At 52.0% G+C, this 16,825-nt stretch overlaps 1 protein-coding gene across 4 annotated transcripts in view; it reads right to left on the reverse strand.

The window, feature by feature from the left end:
- The window catches only part of RYR1 (ryanodine receptor 1), a 96,051-nt gene extending 79,246 nt beyond the window's left edge, over positions 1-16,805 (reverse strand). For all 4 annotated transcript variants that reach the window (XM_056796146.1, XM_056796144.1, XM_056796145.1 and 1 more), the window contains exons 1-17: positions 16,588-16,805; positions 12,088-12,207; positions 11,785-11,889; positions 8,204-8,278; positions 8,019-8,097; positions 7,707-7,819; positions 7,300-7,393; positions 7,105-7,198; positions 6,630-6,704; positions 6,322-6,478; positions 5,574-5,738; positions 4,822-4,943; positions 4,282-4,474; positions 2,211-2,346; positions 1,867-1,962; positions 1,342-1,460; positions 1,020-1,153 (exon numbers count right to left, since the gene is read on the reverse strand). In XM_056796146.1, coding sequence (XP_056652124.1) covers positions 1,020-1,153; positions 1,342-1,460; positions 1,867-1,962; positions 2,211-2,346; positions 4,282-4,474; positions 4,822-4,943; positions 5,574-5,738; positions 6,322-6,478; positions 6,630-6,704; positions 7,105-7,198; positions 7,300-7,393; positions 7,707-7,819; positions 8,019-8,097; positions 8,204-8,278; positions 11,785-11,889; positions 12,088-12,207; positions 16,588-16,635 — 1,925 coding nt within the window. In that variant the 5' untranslated portion in view covers positions 16,636-16,805. The remainder of the gene's footprint in view (positions 1-1,019; positions 1,154-1,341; positions 1,461-1,866; positions 1,963-2,210; positions 2,347-4,281; positions 4,475-4,821; positions 4,944-5,573; positions 5,739-6,321; positions 6,479-6,629; positions 6,705-7,104; positions 7,199-7,299; positions 7,394-7,706; positions 7,820-8,018; positions 8,098-8,203; positions 8,279-11,784; positions 11,890-12,087; positions 12,208-16,587) is intronic.
- Positions 16,806-16,825: the final 20 nt, after the last annotated feature.

A 16,825-nucleotide genomic window follows, 5' to 3' on the forward strand; every position in this document is an offset into this window, starting at 1 on the left:
GGGTGATAAAAGAAGGCATAATACCACTGCTGGATCTGAATTCCAAAGAGATTTTTTTAAGTGGGAAAGGACTTGCTTGTATAAAAATATTTATAGCTGTTCTTTTTGTGGTGGCAAAAAATTGGAAAATGAATAGATTGCATCAATTGGGGAATGGTTGGACAAATTGTGGTATATGATGGTGATGGAATACTATCGTGTTGTAAGGAATGATGAATAGGATGATTTCAGAGAGAGTAGGAAAGACCTACATGAACTGGTGCAGAGTGAAATAAGCAGAACCAAGAGAACATGGTACACAGCTACTGCAATACTATGGAACGACCAAATATGATAGACTTTGCTACTAACAGCAATATAATGATCCAGAAAAATTATGAAAAAGGATGGAGAGGGAACTGCTGGAGTAGGAATGCAGATGAAAGTATATGATTTACCACTTGTTTATTTGGGTATATGATTGGGGTTTTGGTTTTATAAGATTATTCATTTACAAAAAAAATGAATAATATGGAAGTAAAATAAAAGGCATAAGGAAAGAGTGAAACAACAAAGACACAAAATATACAGGAAAAGAACAAAAGCAGGGATGTACAGGGCCAGAAACAGAGGAGAGACATGGAGGAAAGTAGACATAAAGAAGAGATACAAGCACTGGGGAAGTTAAAAAGAAAGAGAAGAAAGATGCACAAGAGGGAGAGATAGAAGGAGAGAGAACCAGGGGATATAAGAGGAAGAAATAAAGGAGAGACAAGAGAGGAGACGAAGAGGAAAAATATTAAGGGACATGAAGGAAATAGAGAAGAGGGAGGAACTATGAAAAGGGAGATGCAGATAGGATTGAAGATAGGGTGATAATGGGAGTATTGGGAATCTCTCGTATTAGTCTGGATTTGGAGTACACAGGGATTAAGTTTAGTGGGGATTAGGGGAGGGCTCTCAGATCAGACATTGGATCTGACCCTGGTGACACTGGGGCCAGAGTGGTCTGAGCTAGAGGGTTGGGGTCAGACTCAGACCTGGTGACATAGTTAATGAGGTTGGTCTGCAGTAGGAGCTCACGCCCTGGAAGGAGATTCTCGGTGATCAGGACCTGGTTGGAGCGGACAGCGACGCCATTGCACACACAGAGAGAGCACAGCACATCCAGAACCTGGAAAAGGAAAGTCAAGAGTTAAAGAGGTTAGAAGATAGGGTCAAAAATCAGGATCTAGGGAGGGGAACAGGTTCAGAGATCACAGGATGGGAATGAATCAGGTCTTAGTTTGGGAAGAAGGGTAAAAGGCTGGAGGAGGAGAGGCAAGGATGTGAGAGGTCAGGGTTGGAGGTTGGAGCACAGACCTTGTGGTTCCGGCCATGCTTGTCCAAAAGGGAAATGATGGATTTGATGTGATTCTCCTGAATGATGTTAAGTACTTCTGGACTCTCGATCAGTACGCAGTAAAGAACCTCTAGGATCCCTGAAGTGATGGCAGGCAGGACATGGGCTCCAGCACTGGCTGCCACTGTCTCTCCAACTCTCCCTCCTGTTGCCTTTATCTCATTTCAGGATTCCCTCTGCTTACCTTTATTCCTATCTTTAATTCTCCTACTTGCTAGCTTTGGCCTTGGGGAAGTTATCTATCCTCTCTGGAGGATGTCAATTTACTCATAGAAAATGAAGGGACTGGACTGACTGGTCTCTTTAAGTCTATTCCAGCTTTTGAATTCTTCATTTCTGTCTCCCTCTATGACTTTGTCATTTCTTCTGTCTCTCTCTGGGTCTCTCCCTTCTGGGCTTCCCTAAGGGGCTGTCTCTGCCTCACTATGGGTCTCATGCTCAAATCTGACCCTCCCCCCTGTCAATTTCCCCAGGACTCCCCATACCAGAAGAGGCCTCCAGCCGATCCAACTTGCTGACAAGCCAGTCAAGATTGTGGGAGAAGAGGGCACAGTTGGTACGGTTTCCCCGAATCAAAGAGGCTGAGGATGAAGAAAGTAGATGGGGAGAGTCAAAGGGGGAGAATGGTCCAAAATCAGAAGCATCTCTAATGCCACATGGGACCAAGAGACCTTGGGTACCCCACTCCTTAGAGGACAGGGTCTTGGAGTGAAGGTCTGAGGTAGAAGAGGGAAACTGGGGGGGGGATGAGAAACAAAGGATGTAGGACAATGTCACTCCAAGTGCCCAGAGTTCTGAAAGATGGAGGCTTCAGGTGGGAACTTCTTACCCAAAAGCTCATAGAGTAAGTTCACAATCTCTTTCCAAGACTCAGCTGCTTCCTCTCCTGCATACTCAGCAAAGTGGGCAGCCGTGGAATAGACATTGAGACGGTCGATACAGTTCAGAACCAAAGTCAGCATTCCCTGGAAGGTAGAGTAGGCTACCAAAAGCATCCCTAGTCCCCTTTCCTCTGCCTACCTTCCACTTCCCCTCCTCAGTCATTCATTCCTAAGATGTACAGTTGGAAGAGGGGAAAATCAAATTCACCCCTATTTTAGAGAAAGAATAACTGAGTAGGAAAGAGCTTGCTCAAGAGACCACAGCAAATAAGGGAAAAAGATGGGGTTAGAACTGAGATCTTCTGGCTCCCCATTTCTGCCTCAAACTCAACTTGTCTAAACTAGAACTCATCATCTTTGTCCCAAATGCATCCTTCCTCCAAACTTCCCTATTCCTTTGATGCACCAATGCTGGTCTTCCATTCTCTGAGGCTCACAGCCTCAGAGTCATCCTCATGCTTTCTCCCAGATCACATCTAATCAGCCACCAATCTTGTTAGGTCCACCTCCATGTTTCTGCCATCTGTCCCCTTTTCTCCACTCAGCCCAGGTCCTTATTACCTCTCGTTTAGCCCAGTAATAGTCTCCTAATTGGCCGCCCAGCCTCCAGTCTTTCCTCCATCCATCTGCCACAAGATCCTTCCTACAAGCCAAGGCTGGCCATTCCATCCCTTCACTCAAAAATTTCTAGTGGCTGCCTTTTGCTTCTAGGTTACAAAATCCTTAGTGCCACTCTGAAAGTCCTCTCTTGTCTGGTCCCCACTGATGTTATGTTTCTCCTTTCCCTCTCATCTCCTGTCTCCCTGTCTTTGCATGAGCCGTGTCTCCAGAATCTCCCTCCTTACCTCTGCCTCTTAGAGGCTTTGTTCAAGGCTCAGTTCAGGCATCATCTTCCTAGAGGAAGTCTTTCCTGATCCATGCCCCCACCTCAATTGTCAGTGATCTCTCCTGTCTCAAATTATGTTCACTATGATGTGGATCTGTCATATCCCTCCACTAAAATGTAACTTTCCCAAGAGCAGAATCTATTTCAAATATACAATCCCAGTGCCTAGCAAAGTGCTTGGCTTACAGTTTTTGCTGGATCTTCAGGATCCCTTTGGGGCGTTTTCTTGGCAAGAATACTAGAGTGGCTTGCCATTTCCTTTTCCAGTTCATTTTACAAATGAAGAAACAAACAGGGTTAAGTGACTTGCCCAGGGTCACACAGCTAATATGTTTGAGGGCAGATTTGTCCTTGGGTCTTCCTCACTCACATGGTGATCTATCCATCCTGCTACCTACAGCAGAGGTTAAGGGCACTGGTCAAAACAGCTATAGGCCAGGAGTCTTCTGGTGAGATCACAAGGTCATAAACTGGAATGGCTTATTTTGTCAAGGATGAACTTGGACAAATCCTTCCTTCTCTCTAGGCCTCAAATCCTCTCATCTGTCAGCTTTCCCTGGAAGGGTTATGGGTGGAAGGTAGAGTAGGGCTACCCAAAACATCCCTAGTCCCCTTTCCTCTGCCTACCTTCCACTTCTCTGTAAGATGGGACTAGATCATCTCTGAGGTTCCTTCCATCTCTAAATCCTAAGAATTTAAAGTAGGCAGCTAGCTGATGCAGTGGATAGAGAGCCCAGCTAGAAGTGGGGATCTGAGTTCAAATCCAAGCTCAGACACTGACTGCCTTGTGGGACCCTGGGCAAGCCACTTCAACTTTGTCTGTTTCAATTTCTTCAGTTGTAAAATAGGGACAATAATAGCATCTACTTCACAGTTATTATGAGAATCAAATGAGATAATGTCTGTAAAGCACTTAGTATGGTGCTGGGCACACAGTAGGTGCTATATAAATGTTAGCCATTATTATGATTCTACCAAATTTAGCCAATTAGAGTGAAGCAGTCTCCCCTGCTGGTGCAGCAGCTCGGTCGCAGTCCCCTTCTCTCCTGGTACCCTTTGCCCAGGCTCTGTACTCTTCAGAATAGAGTGCACCCTCATAAAGAGGCCCATAGACCCACCCCCCAAGCCCACACCTCCTCCTGGAAGAGGCTTTGGCGGTTTCGGAGACTCCGGAGTTTGCTCTGCTTTTCCTCATGTTGCAGCTCCTCCGAGGGGGGTTCAAAATAGCCAATCAGGTCCTGCAGGCTCAGGATGACCCCTTCGATGGGTAGTGCCACACCTGCTGCCGCAGCCCCCTTGGGCTTCCCACTTAGGCTGTCCAGACCTCTGAAGCATGAGACAGGGACGAGTGGGTGGGAGAAGCAGGAATCCAAGAGACTAGCGCCAAGAGTCATGGTCATAGGGTTAGAGGCATGCTGGGTCAGCGCTGCTGGAGTGACAGAGCCGGACAGGTGGCAGGGCCAGGGCCATTGTCAGGACAGTAATAGACCATAGGTCACAATACAGAAGTTTGAGGGTGGGTTCACAGATTGGTGGCCCGGGTCAAGATCAGGGAGCCAAGATGAGGGGCCTGGCATCTGAGGTCAGTGGCCAAGAGTTGGGGGGGTAGCAGAGGCAGGGGATTTGAGGCCAGGAGACCGTGGGGTGGGGAGGCTGGGACCAGGGGGGCTCACTTGATGAACTGGTTGTACAGCCCAGCTGTGCTGTAAATCATCCGGGCTGCCTGGGACTCTTCCAGCTGGCACCGAGTGAGGGACAGGGCATCATCCATGTGGCCTTCCTGGTGCAGCATGGCCTGGAGGGGAGGGGAGATGCAGATGGAGGATGGCGAGATCAGAGACAGAAGGCTCCACACCCCATCCCAGCCCTTCACAGGATCTCAGTGGCCGTCTCTGCCATCTCTTTCCCCACTTTGTCTTTCTGTGGCAATCTGTGTCTTCTCTGTCTCTCCCTCTCTGCCTCTTTAGCTCTCTGTCTCTCTTCCTGCCTCTCCTTATCTCCTTGTCCCACTCCCTTTTACATATAGGATTCTTGGTCACCACCATCCTAAGGGTGGCCATTGCCTATTGTCCAAGGGTTAAAACGCACTTTACTAGCATTGTCTCGCTTGAAACTTCCGGTCAACTTTTGGACCAGGCACTGTCAGCACAATCCCCATTTCACAGACGACTAAAGTGAGCCTCATCAAGGCTTTATGCCCATGGTCACACATGGAGCAATCCTCAGGGACAAGATTCGAACCCAGATCTCTTCCAGACATCTTCTGCTGCCTTTTTCTGTCTGTCCGCTGTCTCTCCTTCCTTTCCTGCCTCTGTCTTCCTCTCTTCCATTTCCTACTTCTGTGCTCTCCATCTCTCTTCCCCAGCACATTCTAGCCCTCAGTCAGCACCTGCCTCTCTCCCCAAAGCCTCTCTGAGGGCTTTACCTTCCTCTTCATCAGGCCCAGGCGCAGGGCCTTGGGATCAGGGGCTGCATATGTGAGCCAGAGGCCAGAGGCCACATGTTGGACGAAGCACAGCGACTCCCCATACTTGATCTCGGGGGGGCCCATCCCTTCCACATCCCGCTTTGGGGCCGTGTCCAGTTTCTCCTGTTGTAGCGGATGGAGGAAAGGGAAAGGGGGGGTCAGGATCTCTCTGAGGAGAAGGATGGACATGGGGGGCTCAGAGTGTGGGCCTGCTTGGGAGATTGCAAGGGGTTCAGCTTGGGGATTCCTGTGGTCTTGTTCTAGGATCTTCAAATCCCAGATCAAAGCTGACTTCATCCTACCCCTTCATTCTACCGATAGAAGAGGCACGATCTAGGGAGACACAGGCACTCACCCGGCATCACTTAGCTAGCAAGCCAGATTTGAACCCAGGTCTCCTTAAGTCCCACTGCTTCTAGGAAAGAGCTTTCCTAGGGGCTCAAACTTAGCTGGCTAGAGGGCAGAGAATCCCAGGATATCAAAGCTAGCAGGGGCCTTGGAGATCATCCAGCCACCCCCACCCCTATTTCACAGACAAGGAAACAGAGGCCCAGAGGTAGCAAGGGCCTTGCTCCAGGTTAGACATGGAGCCAGAGGATTTGCTTGCAGGACAATCCCCAGGAGAACTTGGGCTCAGAAGGCTGCAGCAAGGGTCTTCGTGTGGGTGGCTTATGGGAAAAGGAAGAAGACTCGCAACCACTGGTACCTTGGATACTCGGAAACAGAAAGCAGTTGCCTTGGTAGGGGCCTTGGCAGCATCCACCACTATTAGGCCTTGGTCCTCTGTCAGCGCCAAGTACCGGCCTGTCGTTACATGCCGTACCCGTAGGGGCTGGCCCCAGCGCAGGTGGCTTCCGCTCCAGCTGAGAGGCAGACGGGAGGACAGGGAGGCAGCAGTGGTGTCAGATTCAGAAGCTCCTCGATCCCCTTTCTCCAGGTCACCCTGGATCCCCTATTCCCTAGATCCCCGTCCACCCAAATCCTGCATCCTCTTGCTGTGTCAGCCCCCCTCACCTTATCCTCAGGGGTTCCAGCCTCCACAGGGAACGGGCATGGGTGCACACTGCACCCCCTTCATAATGAACCAGCCTAATGGGAAGGGAAGAGCACCAGAGGGCATCCCAAACCCTATTAGTCCAAGGCCCTGGCATCCAGGCCCCCCATCCCCTTCCTATTCTCAAGATCTTTAGTCCACAGATACCCCAATTACGTGCCTCCACCATCTGGGGCTCAAGCCCTGCCAGGCTGGGTATCCCTAGTCCCATACCAATATCAGAACCCATCTGATCTCGGGTCCCCAGTCTTGTCCACATCTGAGCCCTCTGTCCCCATCACAACCCTCTCTTCTAGGGGATCTGTCTCCTCCCCCCCACTCTATTCCTTGGAGACAGGGCCTCTGAAGCACCTAGATGCCCAAGCATCTAATTCTAGTCCTGCCTGACCCCATCCCCTAATGCGTGTGGTTTCCAAGCCCCCATCGTGGCCAGACCTGCGCTGGTCATCACTGTCAGCTGAAGAGATGGTCAGACACTCATCCATGTGGCCGTGGAATAGCCGAAGAACGTGGCCGCCAGTCACATACCCTGTGGGGAGAGAAGGGATTACTCTTTCCGTGAACAGTGGGCAGAAGTCTCAGGTTTGAGCCTTTCTGGCTGGTGCCGGGGAAGCTCAGGGGTTCTCCTACCTTCTTCACACTCAGAACAGATGGGGTTCATGTTCCAAAGGGTTTGCATGAAAGAGGCATCAGCCTGGAGCTCCCCACTGGCTGTGGACAGATGCTGGAAGGGAGGCAGAAGACAGAGGTCATCATGCTGGAGTCAAGGGTCAAGGGTCAGACATGCAAGGGCTCAGATGAATGTCAAGAAATCTGATGAGATGAAGAGGCTGCATGTCAGGGAAGCAGGCAGCCAGGAAAGATCAGAAAAGATGGGATGGAGACAAGAGAGGGGGACCACGGAGAAGAGAGAGAACACTGGGAAGGGATGGAACCAGGAGGGGAAAAGTGCCCATTTGTATTTGGTTCTCCAAGTAACAGCAGATGGGGGCATGGGAAGCATTGGGGGCAGCCCCCCAAGGTTCCCAGCCTCTCACCAGGTATCGCTCAGAAGAGACACTGACAAGGATGAGGTCATCCCCAACACGGACCTTCTCCCCTTCAGACCGTTGCTTGGAGGCTGGATGCATGGTCCACCAACAGGCCTCCCCTGGAGGAGATGGGGAGGAGTTAGACTGACCAGCCCACTGGGGCTCTCCCCTGGCCCCACAACTCTTCTCCAGAGTCTCCTCCTGGGTCCTCCTGCCCTTCTCTGCCCACTGACCTCCTCCCCCATCAGTCCCTGTTCTTCAGTGTCCTCCCAGGATCCCCCACTTCTGCTAAGCTCTTTGCAGCTCCCCTCCCCAGACCTGTGGCATCTTCTTGAAGGCCCACATCAAAGGCGAGTTTGTCAGTCATGGATCGGGATGTTGTGAGGCAGCTTAGGTACTGGGAGAGAGATCATGGGGGGAGTCAGTCCTTTTGGGAGGCTTCCCTCAAGCCCTCTCCCCCTTCTTCTCTCCATAACTCCCTATCCCCACCCCTAGGAACTTACCATTCGGCTATGGGCATGCCGGAGTAAGATGGCGTGGCCGTAGAGAAGGGTCCGGTGTCCCCCGCCCTGAGATGACTGGGGATGGGGAGGGAAAAGGGTAGACCTCTGTGAGCATCCAGGGCTCCCCTTGTGAAGATGGGATTAACTCTCCCCTGCCCCAGGAGATTTTAGAAATCTAAAAATGGGCAGGGGAGAGTTAATCCCATCTTCACAATCCCCCCTGTGATCATTTTTGGGAGACTAATCTCCCTTGTCTTCACACCTTGTACTGCAGCTTAGAACCTGCCTTCCTTATGAGCTCCTCTTCCTTTCCCAGTCCTTCCTCTCCTTGCCCTCCCAAGCATCATCCCTCCACCCCAGAGAGGAGGAACTTCTAGGAAGAATGTGTGAGGAGAGCTGGTCCTTGGGTCTAAGACTGGGGGATGGAAAAGGCTCATTCCATGATCCTAGACTGCCTCTATGCCCACCTGGGTCTCCAGTGACCTGCTCACCCCAACTTGTGTGACTCTGGATGGTATCCTGCCTCCTGGAGGGGGCCAGGCTCGAATTTCTGAATGATGGGGCTCTCATGACCCACCCTCTCCACCCCATCCCACTTTGAGAGCACGACCCTGGCTTTATTCCTGGTGAAGGCAGAACACACACAAACATGTGTACACACACATGGACACATGTCCTCCTCCTGTGCCCACAGCTCTGCCTCATTCTCACAGGGCGGAGGAGGAGGAGGTGGCATTTGGGGGCAACTGATACGTTATAACGTCATGCCTCATTATAACATTGCGGTCATGCCTGGCCCCTCCCAGATCCCATGGACCCCCTTGTCATCACATAGACCAGGTGCCTAGGCCAGTCCCATATCGTATAAGTCTAGTGCTGAGGACTGATGCCTCTGTGGCCTGGCATAGGTCATGTGACTGGGGCAGATCCAGAGCCAAAACTAGGAACCACGGACAGCCTCCAGGATGAGAATTCCCAACCAGAGAGAGAAAGTTCAGTGCTGGGGAGGTTACTGCTCCCGGGGGTCTAGCCCCTCCCCCCAGATGGGAGCTACCTCTTTTAACTAATCATTCTCATGAAATAGATGCTTTGTTCTATGCTTTCTGTGCTGAGAAAGGCTTCAAATGCTCTCTAAATTCAGAATCTTCTACATTTTGTACCCTGGGGCAAAGCCCCATTGCTCTCCCCTAGTTGCAGCTCTGGTCATATCCCATATCACAAGGATCATGTAATAAGGACTAGAATATATCACCCCCTTGTTATCATATGGGTCACGTGACTGGTGTCCTTATCACCCATACAGAATAGTCTAAGGCTGCTGGACTCCCTGTCCACCCTGCTCCATGCCCCTCCCCCAGGCCCATGCAGTGAAGGATGGGAAGATCCCAAAGTAGGATGAGGATTCTGAAGGAATAGGATCAGGGAAGAGTAGAAGTGGATGGAGAGGAGAAGGAGGCCATTGGAGCACAAAATGACCGCCCCCTCCGCCATCTCTTTGGCTTCCTAGTCCCAGGAGGCAATGGGGATTCAGGTGGAGGGAAGCATGCTGTGATGATCCCATTGACCCCACTGAGGGAGTGGGGATAGGGTGGGATGGGCTACACCAACAGGCGGGACCTACCCACTTATCCAAATTGAGGGTCTGTAGGGTGGGTGGGTGGGGGGTAGAAAAGAAGCAGAGGAAATGGTGAGACTTGGACTCAAATTCCCCCTTCCTGTCCTTTCCTAAACTCCACTTGGAGAAAGCTGGGCAGAGGATAGAGGTGGCAGAAATGTATAGAACCCCACAAATCCCTCCCTGCTATCACCTCAGCTCCCAGCTCCACCCCATGGCCTTCCCTGGATCCCATCCTAACCAACTATCTCCCAATGTATCTCCCAATCCCACACTCTTGTCCCACTGCCTCCCAAATACATTCTAACTCCTCATGTTCCCCCATCTCCCTGATAAGTTCCACCTATGATTTCTCTGACCCCCCTCCTCATCTCCATTCCTTATGAAATCCTCCCTTCTGATCTCTGTCCCTCTTAGCTTCCCCCATGACTTCCCCCCCTAAAATCACAGAAGCAGGATTATCCAGCAGCTCAGCTAAAGAAAAGAGGTAAGGTCCTTAATGGACCACAAGCTCACTATGAGCCAGCAAGGTGATATGACAACAAAGACAACCAGTGCAGTCTTGGACTGCATTAAGAAAGGACTAGGGGGTCAGATTGTGGCTCAGTGGATTAAAAGCCAGACCTAGAGATAGGAGGTCCTGGGTTGGGCAAGTCACTACATCCCCATTGCCTAGCCCTTACCACTCTTTTGCCTTGGAATCAATACTGATATTGATTCCAAGACAGAAGGGAAGAGAAGAAAGAGAGAAAGAAAGAAAGAGAGAAAGAAAGAAAAAAAGAGAGAAAGAAAGAAAGAAAGAAAGAAAGAAAGAAAGAAAGAAAGAAAGAAAGAAAGAAAGAAAGAAAGAAAGAAAGAAAGAAAGAAAGAAAGAAAAAGGAAGAAAGAAAGAAAAAAGGAAGGAAGGAAGGGAGGAAGGAAGGGAAGAAGGAAGGGAGGGAGGGAGAGAGAGAGAGAAAGAAAGGAAGGAAGGAAGGAAGGAAGGAAGAAAAAGAAAGGAAGAAAGAGAAAGGGAGGGAGGGAGGGAAGGAAGGAAGGAAGAGAAAGGGAGGGAGGGAAGGAAGGAAGGAAGGAAGGAAGGAAGGAAGGAAGGAAGGAAGGAAGGAAAAAGGATAGACTTGGGCGACCCAGTCCCACTGAATTCTGCCTTGCTCAGACCACATCCAGAGAGGATTGTGGGCCATTCTAGGGACGGAATGCCAGAAAGGGCCTTGACAGGCTGGAGTGTGGCCATAGGAGAGCACTCAGCATGGGGAAGGGACAAGAGGGCCTGTCTCAGGAGGATTAGCTGAAGGATCAGGGGGTGACTGAGCCTGGAGAAGAGAAAATACCATGGGGAGCATGCTAGCTCTCTCCTAATGACTGATGGACTGCCTTGTGAGGGAAGGGATAAACTTATTCTGTTCGGCCCCAGAGGACAGAATAGGAGCCTGGGGGAGAAGCTGCAAAGGGAAATTCAGGGTTTGAGTCCTAAAGAAAAGAGCTGCTTCCAAGCAGGATGGAGCTGCCTTGGGAGGTAGTGAGCTACCCACACCTGGAGGTCTTCAAGCAAAGGTGGGATAATGACTTCCTTGTAAAGGGGTTCTTCATCCCTTCCACCTCTAAGGTTCTGGGATTCTTTTGCTCAGCCCCCACTCTCTCCCTTCTCCTTCTAGCTCCATTTCACTCATTTTGGAATCTTCTCAACTTCTCCTAGACCATCCATTTGACTCATTTCTCCCATGACTCCCCTGCCCTCCATCTCTATCACCCTTCACTCCCCCTACTCTATCTCTGGCTCACTTGTCTCCCCATGGACCCTTTCTCCTATCTCTGATCGCCCTCCTCTGCCTGTTTCTATTTCCTCTCATCTTTATCCCTCCTCAGTCCTCTAGAACCCCCAGAAGCCTCCATGTTAGTGTCCCTGGGGCTGTGTTCAAATCCTTTTCACACTGCCTCGTGGCAGTGATCCAGGCCCTGGTCTTACCTCAGTGCCAGCTTCCACGGTGTTGGCCAGCATCTCCTGCAGGGCCCGCACAGAGAGAGACTGCTCCAGCACGAAGCAACACACAGCCAAGTCAGGGGGTACATTCTGGGGGAGCACGGAGGACAGAGAGAGGAGTGTGAAGGGTTGTCTGAGCTGTCCCCACTCTGTCCCAGGAGGTCCCTGAGACCCTTGGTCAAGGTTGGTGAGAGGATGTGGCTGAGAGGGCTCCCCATCTCAATTCCCCCCCCCCCATCCCCTACTCCACTGCTCTCCTCACCCAGAGCATCCCATGAGCCTACTGACCTGGGCATTGCTGGTGGGCTCCAAGAAACAGAGGCGGTTGCCAAAGCCCTCCGCAGCTAGGCAAAGCTTGATGTGCTCCTTGAGGGTAGTAGCGCTGCATTGCAGGACAACTTCATCCTCCTGGGATGGGGAGAGGGGGGCCGGGCTGAGGTTCCTTCCTTAGGACCCTCCTTGAGACCTTCAGGTCCTAACTTCTATCCCCAAGCCATTGGTCCCCAGTCAACGATAAACAACAAGCAGCAAACTTCTAGGATGTGCCAGAACTTTCTGTGCTCTCCAGGGCTTTACTTACACTCGGAGTCTCCTAGTTAGGGTTCTGACAAAGCTTCGGAGAGCCTAAAACCTTCTCTCTCCAGCCCTAACCCTCCCGTTGCGCCCCCAGCTTCCTTCGTCTGGATCCCCAACACCCTCTGAGACAAGTTCCTAGATTTAGAGCTGGAACAGTTCTTAGGGATTATTACACCTACCCCCCCATTTTACAGATGGGGAAACTGAGGCCCATCAAGGCAAGACTTGTCTAACATCCCACAGCTAGTAAATGGCCAAGGCTGGACCTGAACTCGTGACTTCCTGATTCCAAAGCCCAATTTTGTTCTTCCTCTGACCTGACCCTTATATTCAGGGCCTCAGCTCCCCTTTTGAAACTCCAAAGCTCCCACTCAGGTATCCTGAAACAGTTCTTTTTTTTTAAATTTTATAATATTTTATTTGATCATTTCCAAGCATTATTCATTAAAGACAAAGATCATTTTCATTTCCTCCCCCTGACCCCCCATAGCCGACGCGTGATTCCTCTGGGTATCACATGTGTTCTTGATTCGAAACCATTGTCATGTTGCTAGTATTTGCATTAGAGTGTTCGTTTAGAGTCTCTTCTCTGTCATGTCCCCTCAACCGCTGTATTCAGGCAGTTGCTTTTCCTCGGTGTTTCTACTCCCACAGTTTATCCTCTGCTTATGAATAGTGTTTTTTCTCCTAGATCCCTGCAGATTGTTCAGGAACATTACACCGCTACTAATGGAGAAGTCCATTTCGTGAAACAGTTCTTTTTGCCCCTAAATAATCAGTGACTCTGAGATCCCGGCTTTTCATCCCAACCTGCCCCCTTCTTTTTCTTCTGTTTTTTTAAAACCTTAATTTCTGTCTTGGGATCAGTACTGAGTAATGGCAAAAGAGTGGTAAGGGCTAGGCAATTGAGGTTCAGTGACTTACCTAGGGTCACACAGCCAGGAAGTGTCTAAGGTCTGATTTGAACTCAGGACTTGCTATCTCCTGGCTGGGCTCTCTATGTGCCCTTCCGTAATAGCTCAAATAATTTCACCGAAGTGGCCCACATACTCAGTGATCCCCAGGCTAAGACTCCTCTCTGCCTGCTCAAGTTAAGATTCCTAACCATCATTCTGAGGCCCCTTCCTCACCAATTCCTTATTCAGAGCCCTTAGGGAAAAGAGGAAAGAAATGAATCTGTCATCAACAATTCCCACTATAGAGATTTGTCACATTCTAGCCCCTTCTTGTCCCCTCTATACCCCTGTTTCCTCTCTTTCCACCTGGTCTCTGTCTAGTTCCCACATCCCCCTCTGCCGTCCAGGTCTAACACCTCCACTGGCCTGCCTGGCTTTGCCCATTCTTCCTATATAAGCCATGGAGGAGCTGTGTGACATTGGGAAAATCCCTTTACCTCTCTGGGCTTGTTTTCTCCTTTGTAAATTGAGAGTTCAATTAGATTACATTTTAATAGGCTTTGTTTGAGGGTAACTAGTAGGTAGCACAGTGGACAGTGCCAGGCCTGGACTCAGGAGGATCCCTTCAAATCTTATCTCTGATACTTCTTAGCTGTGTGACCCTGAGCAAGTCACTTAACCCTGATTGCCTAGCCCTTGCCTTGTTCTGTCTTAGAACTGATACTAAGCCTGAAGATGAGGATTTTAGGAAGAAGACCAGTGGCTTCTGGGTATGAGGATACAAAGATAGATATGAATCAATTCCTGCTCTCCAGAAGATTACAGAAGACCCTATGGCCAGTTAAGAAGGGAGAGGCTCTAGGTTCGAATCCCTGTCTCCCATACTACTGCCTGCCTATGTGACCTGGGCCAAGCCCCATCTCCAGGGAGTGGAATCTGAGGAATTGGTTTTGCTCCCCTCTGGATATTGGTTTCTTTGGGGAGTTTCTTTTCTTCTCTGAAGGGCAGAAGGGGGACCAAAACGGAACTTAAACAGGTGCCACCAACTAGCCTCTGGGACCCTTCCTAGCCCTAACTCTGCTCCTCAGAGCCCAGAAGTATTTTGGTGGTGGGGAACGCTGTAACAACGGGGGAGGAGGATCAAGAAAGACCTCTGCAAGAGAAGGAGCTCAGGATTCCAGCTGGTGGAGGTGAGGGGAGAAGATGGCATCTTGGGCGGCCAAGGGGGAACAGCCTGGCCAAGGCTGACCATTTGAGTGGGGATAATATGAGCCGAGTGTGGATCAGAGGCTTTACTGGGTGGGCAAGCAAGGAGGGAGCCATGGTGGCTTCTTGAGCAGGGGACCCTCGATCATCACGGGGTCAGCCGTCACTTGATGGCTAGGTACCGGGTGAAACTGAAACGGGGGTGAGAGCGCTTAGGAAGCTAGGAGCTGGATTCCGAGGCTCTGCACACTCCCGCAGAGCCTCAGGGCATGTGCTGACGCCGGCAGTCCGAACTCCTGCAAGCTTCCCCAGCCAGGGCTCCCCCCCTCCCTCCACCCCTCCAGCCCAAGATTCCAAATGGGTCAACGCTGGCGCCTGGGCCTGGCACTGGGCAAAAGGAGAAAGCGGAGGAGTATTAGGGAAGGAATCTCGGGTACGCTGGCTTTGGAGTCAGAAGACCCGGGTTCAAATCTCTCTTCTGCACCTATTTTCTCCTGTGACCTTGGCTAAGTCATTCGGCTTAAGCCTCAGTCTCCTCATCTCGGAAACGGCGTCGTTACACCTAAACCTCAGTTTCCTCGTTTGTAAAAGGAGGAGGTTGGCCTCGGCGGCCGCTTAGGTCCTCTGGGTCTAGCTCCAGGAGCCAGGCCGGCGTCTCTGGCAGAGGAGGCACTCCCGAAAGTGAAGACACCCCGCAGTCCTCTCAAGGTCCGTCCCGCAGGCCGGCCCGGCGCAGCAGACTTTTCTGGCTGAGAACACACCAACCAGAAGCCTCCGAGTGCGGCTGGCCAGCCAATCCGAGGCCGCCGGTGGGAAGCGGGGATTGTGAAAGGTACCAATGGGCTCGGGCTCGGGCTCGGGCTCGGGAGAGGGTCGAAGCCCTGGCGGGGTGGGGTGTGGTAGGGTGGGGGCGGGGCAGGCACGCACAGCTGTCTCCGTCTCTCACCCCTCCCCGAAACAGCGCCTGACTCCTCTCCTGCCCAGTCCTCCCCCCAGCTGCTCCCCCTTCTAGAAACTGGACCCTTCCTTCTCCCGTCCTCGCCTGCTCAGGGAAGGTTAGGTTTCTGCTGAGAAGGTGCCCCCGTCAGCATTTTCCGGAGCCCTGGGGAGGGAGTGGAGACGGGGCTTCCAGCCTGCAGGTAGACACGGATGTCCTGAAGGCAGACCCTCGCCCCCCCCCCACTCAAGCTCGCCTCCAAGGTGTGGGGGTGGGAGTGGGGGCGGGGGCTTAGCAGGAGGCAGGGGTACCTCGCCTCTGGGCGCTCTTGGAGCGCCTCCCTTCCCCCTCCCTCTCCCCCCTTGGCTCCACGCCTCCGTCTCCACCAGCAGTCCCAGCTATTCTGGGCAGCACACCTGTTCCCCCAAATTCCCATCTCCACCCCCACCCCGGCCTGACCAGGCTCTGCCATGCAGAGACTGAGAGAGCCCCAGAGACAATGAGAGACCCCGAGACGGAAGGATTCAGATGAGAGAGCCTGGCCTCAATGGCATGCTGGAGGAGGAAAAGAGGCTTTGGAGACCTTGTAGCCCGCCCCCAGCTTCGGACAGAGAAAGGAGCGGAGGCCAGAGAGGGAGATTCTGAGAGGGGGGGGGGGGGCTCCGAGTCCGAGACTGCACTAGAGAGACCCTCGGGGGGAGGAGAGCTTGGGAGCAGGAAGAGCCAGAGCTCCTCCAGGCTCCCCCAGCCGGGACTCCTCTCCACCCTCACCCAGGACTCTAAGTGGGTCAGAGCCAGGAGTTGAGAATGAGGCCGGGAGGGGGGGGGGAGCTAAATTAAGCCGGCAGGGAAACTGACATTCATGCAGAGCCGTGGTCCGGGTCTAAAGCAGCCACCACACTAGCAGCTTCCTTCCAGGGCCGAGAAGAGGCTCCTTTCCTCGCCTTACTCTACCCCCCGCCCCCGACCCAGGACCTCCCAGGCCCACGAGAGCCAGGGACTCCTGGGCTATGAGACAGGGACCCAGAGGAGGCAGGGGCGCTCAAAGGTGTGACAGAGGGAACCTGGCGGATGGCGAGAGCCGCAAGGAGACAGAAGTGCTCACAGACACAGACCCAAAGAGATCCTCAGGGACAGAGACAAGAAGAGAACTTAAGAGACAGAGATACTCACAGTTCGGAGAAACTGAACGTCATCCTCGCCCTCCCCTCCATCCCCCATGATCCCAGGGAGCTGAGGCTAGATCTGGGGCCTGGGAGTCTGGGGGAGCTGGGCCCGGGGTGGTGAGGGTGGGGGGGCTGAGGGCCGGACGCTTGGAGAGGGTGGCTGGGAAGGTGAGGACAGAGATGGCACTAAGAAAAGGGCTCTGAAGGGGGGATTGGGGGTGCGAGGCTCCTTGGGCCCACCCCTT

This window comes from Monodelphis domestica, chromosome 4, assembly GCF_027887165.1.
Source record: "Monodelphis domestica isolate mMonDom1 chromosome 4, mMonDom1.pri, whole genome shotgun sequence".
In the NCBI taxonomy this organism is placed as follows: domain Eukaryota; kingdom Metazoa; phylum Chordata; class Mammalia; order Didelphimorphia; family Didelphidae; genus Monodelphis; species Monodelphis domestica.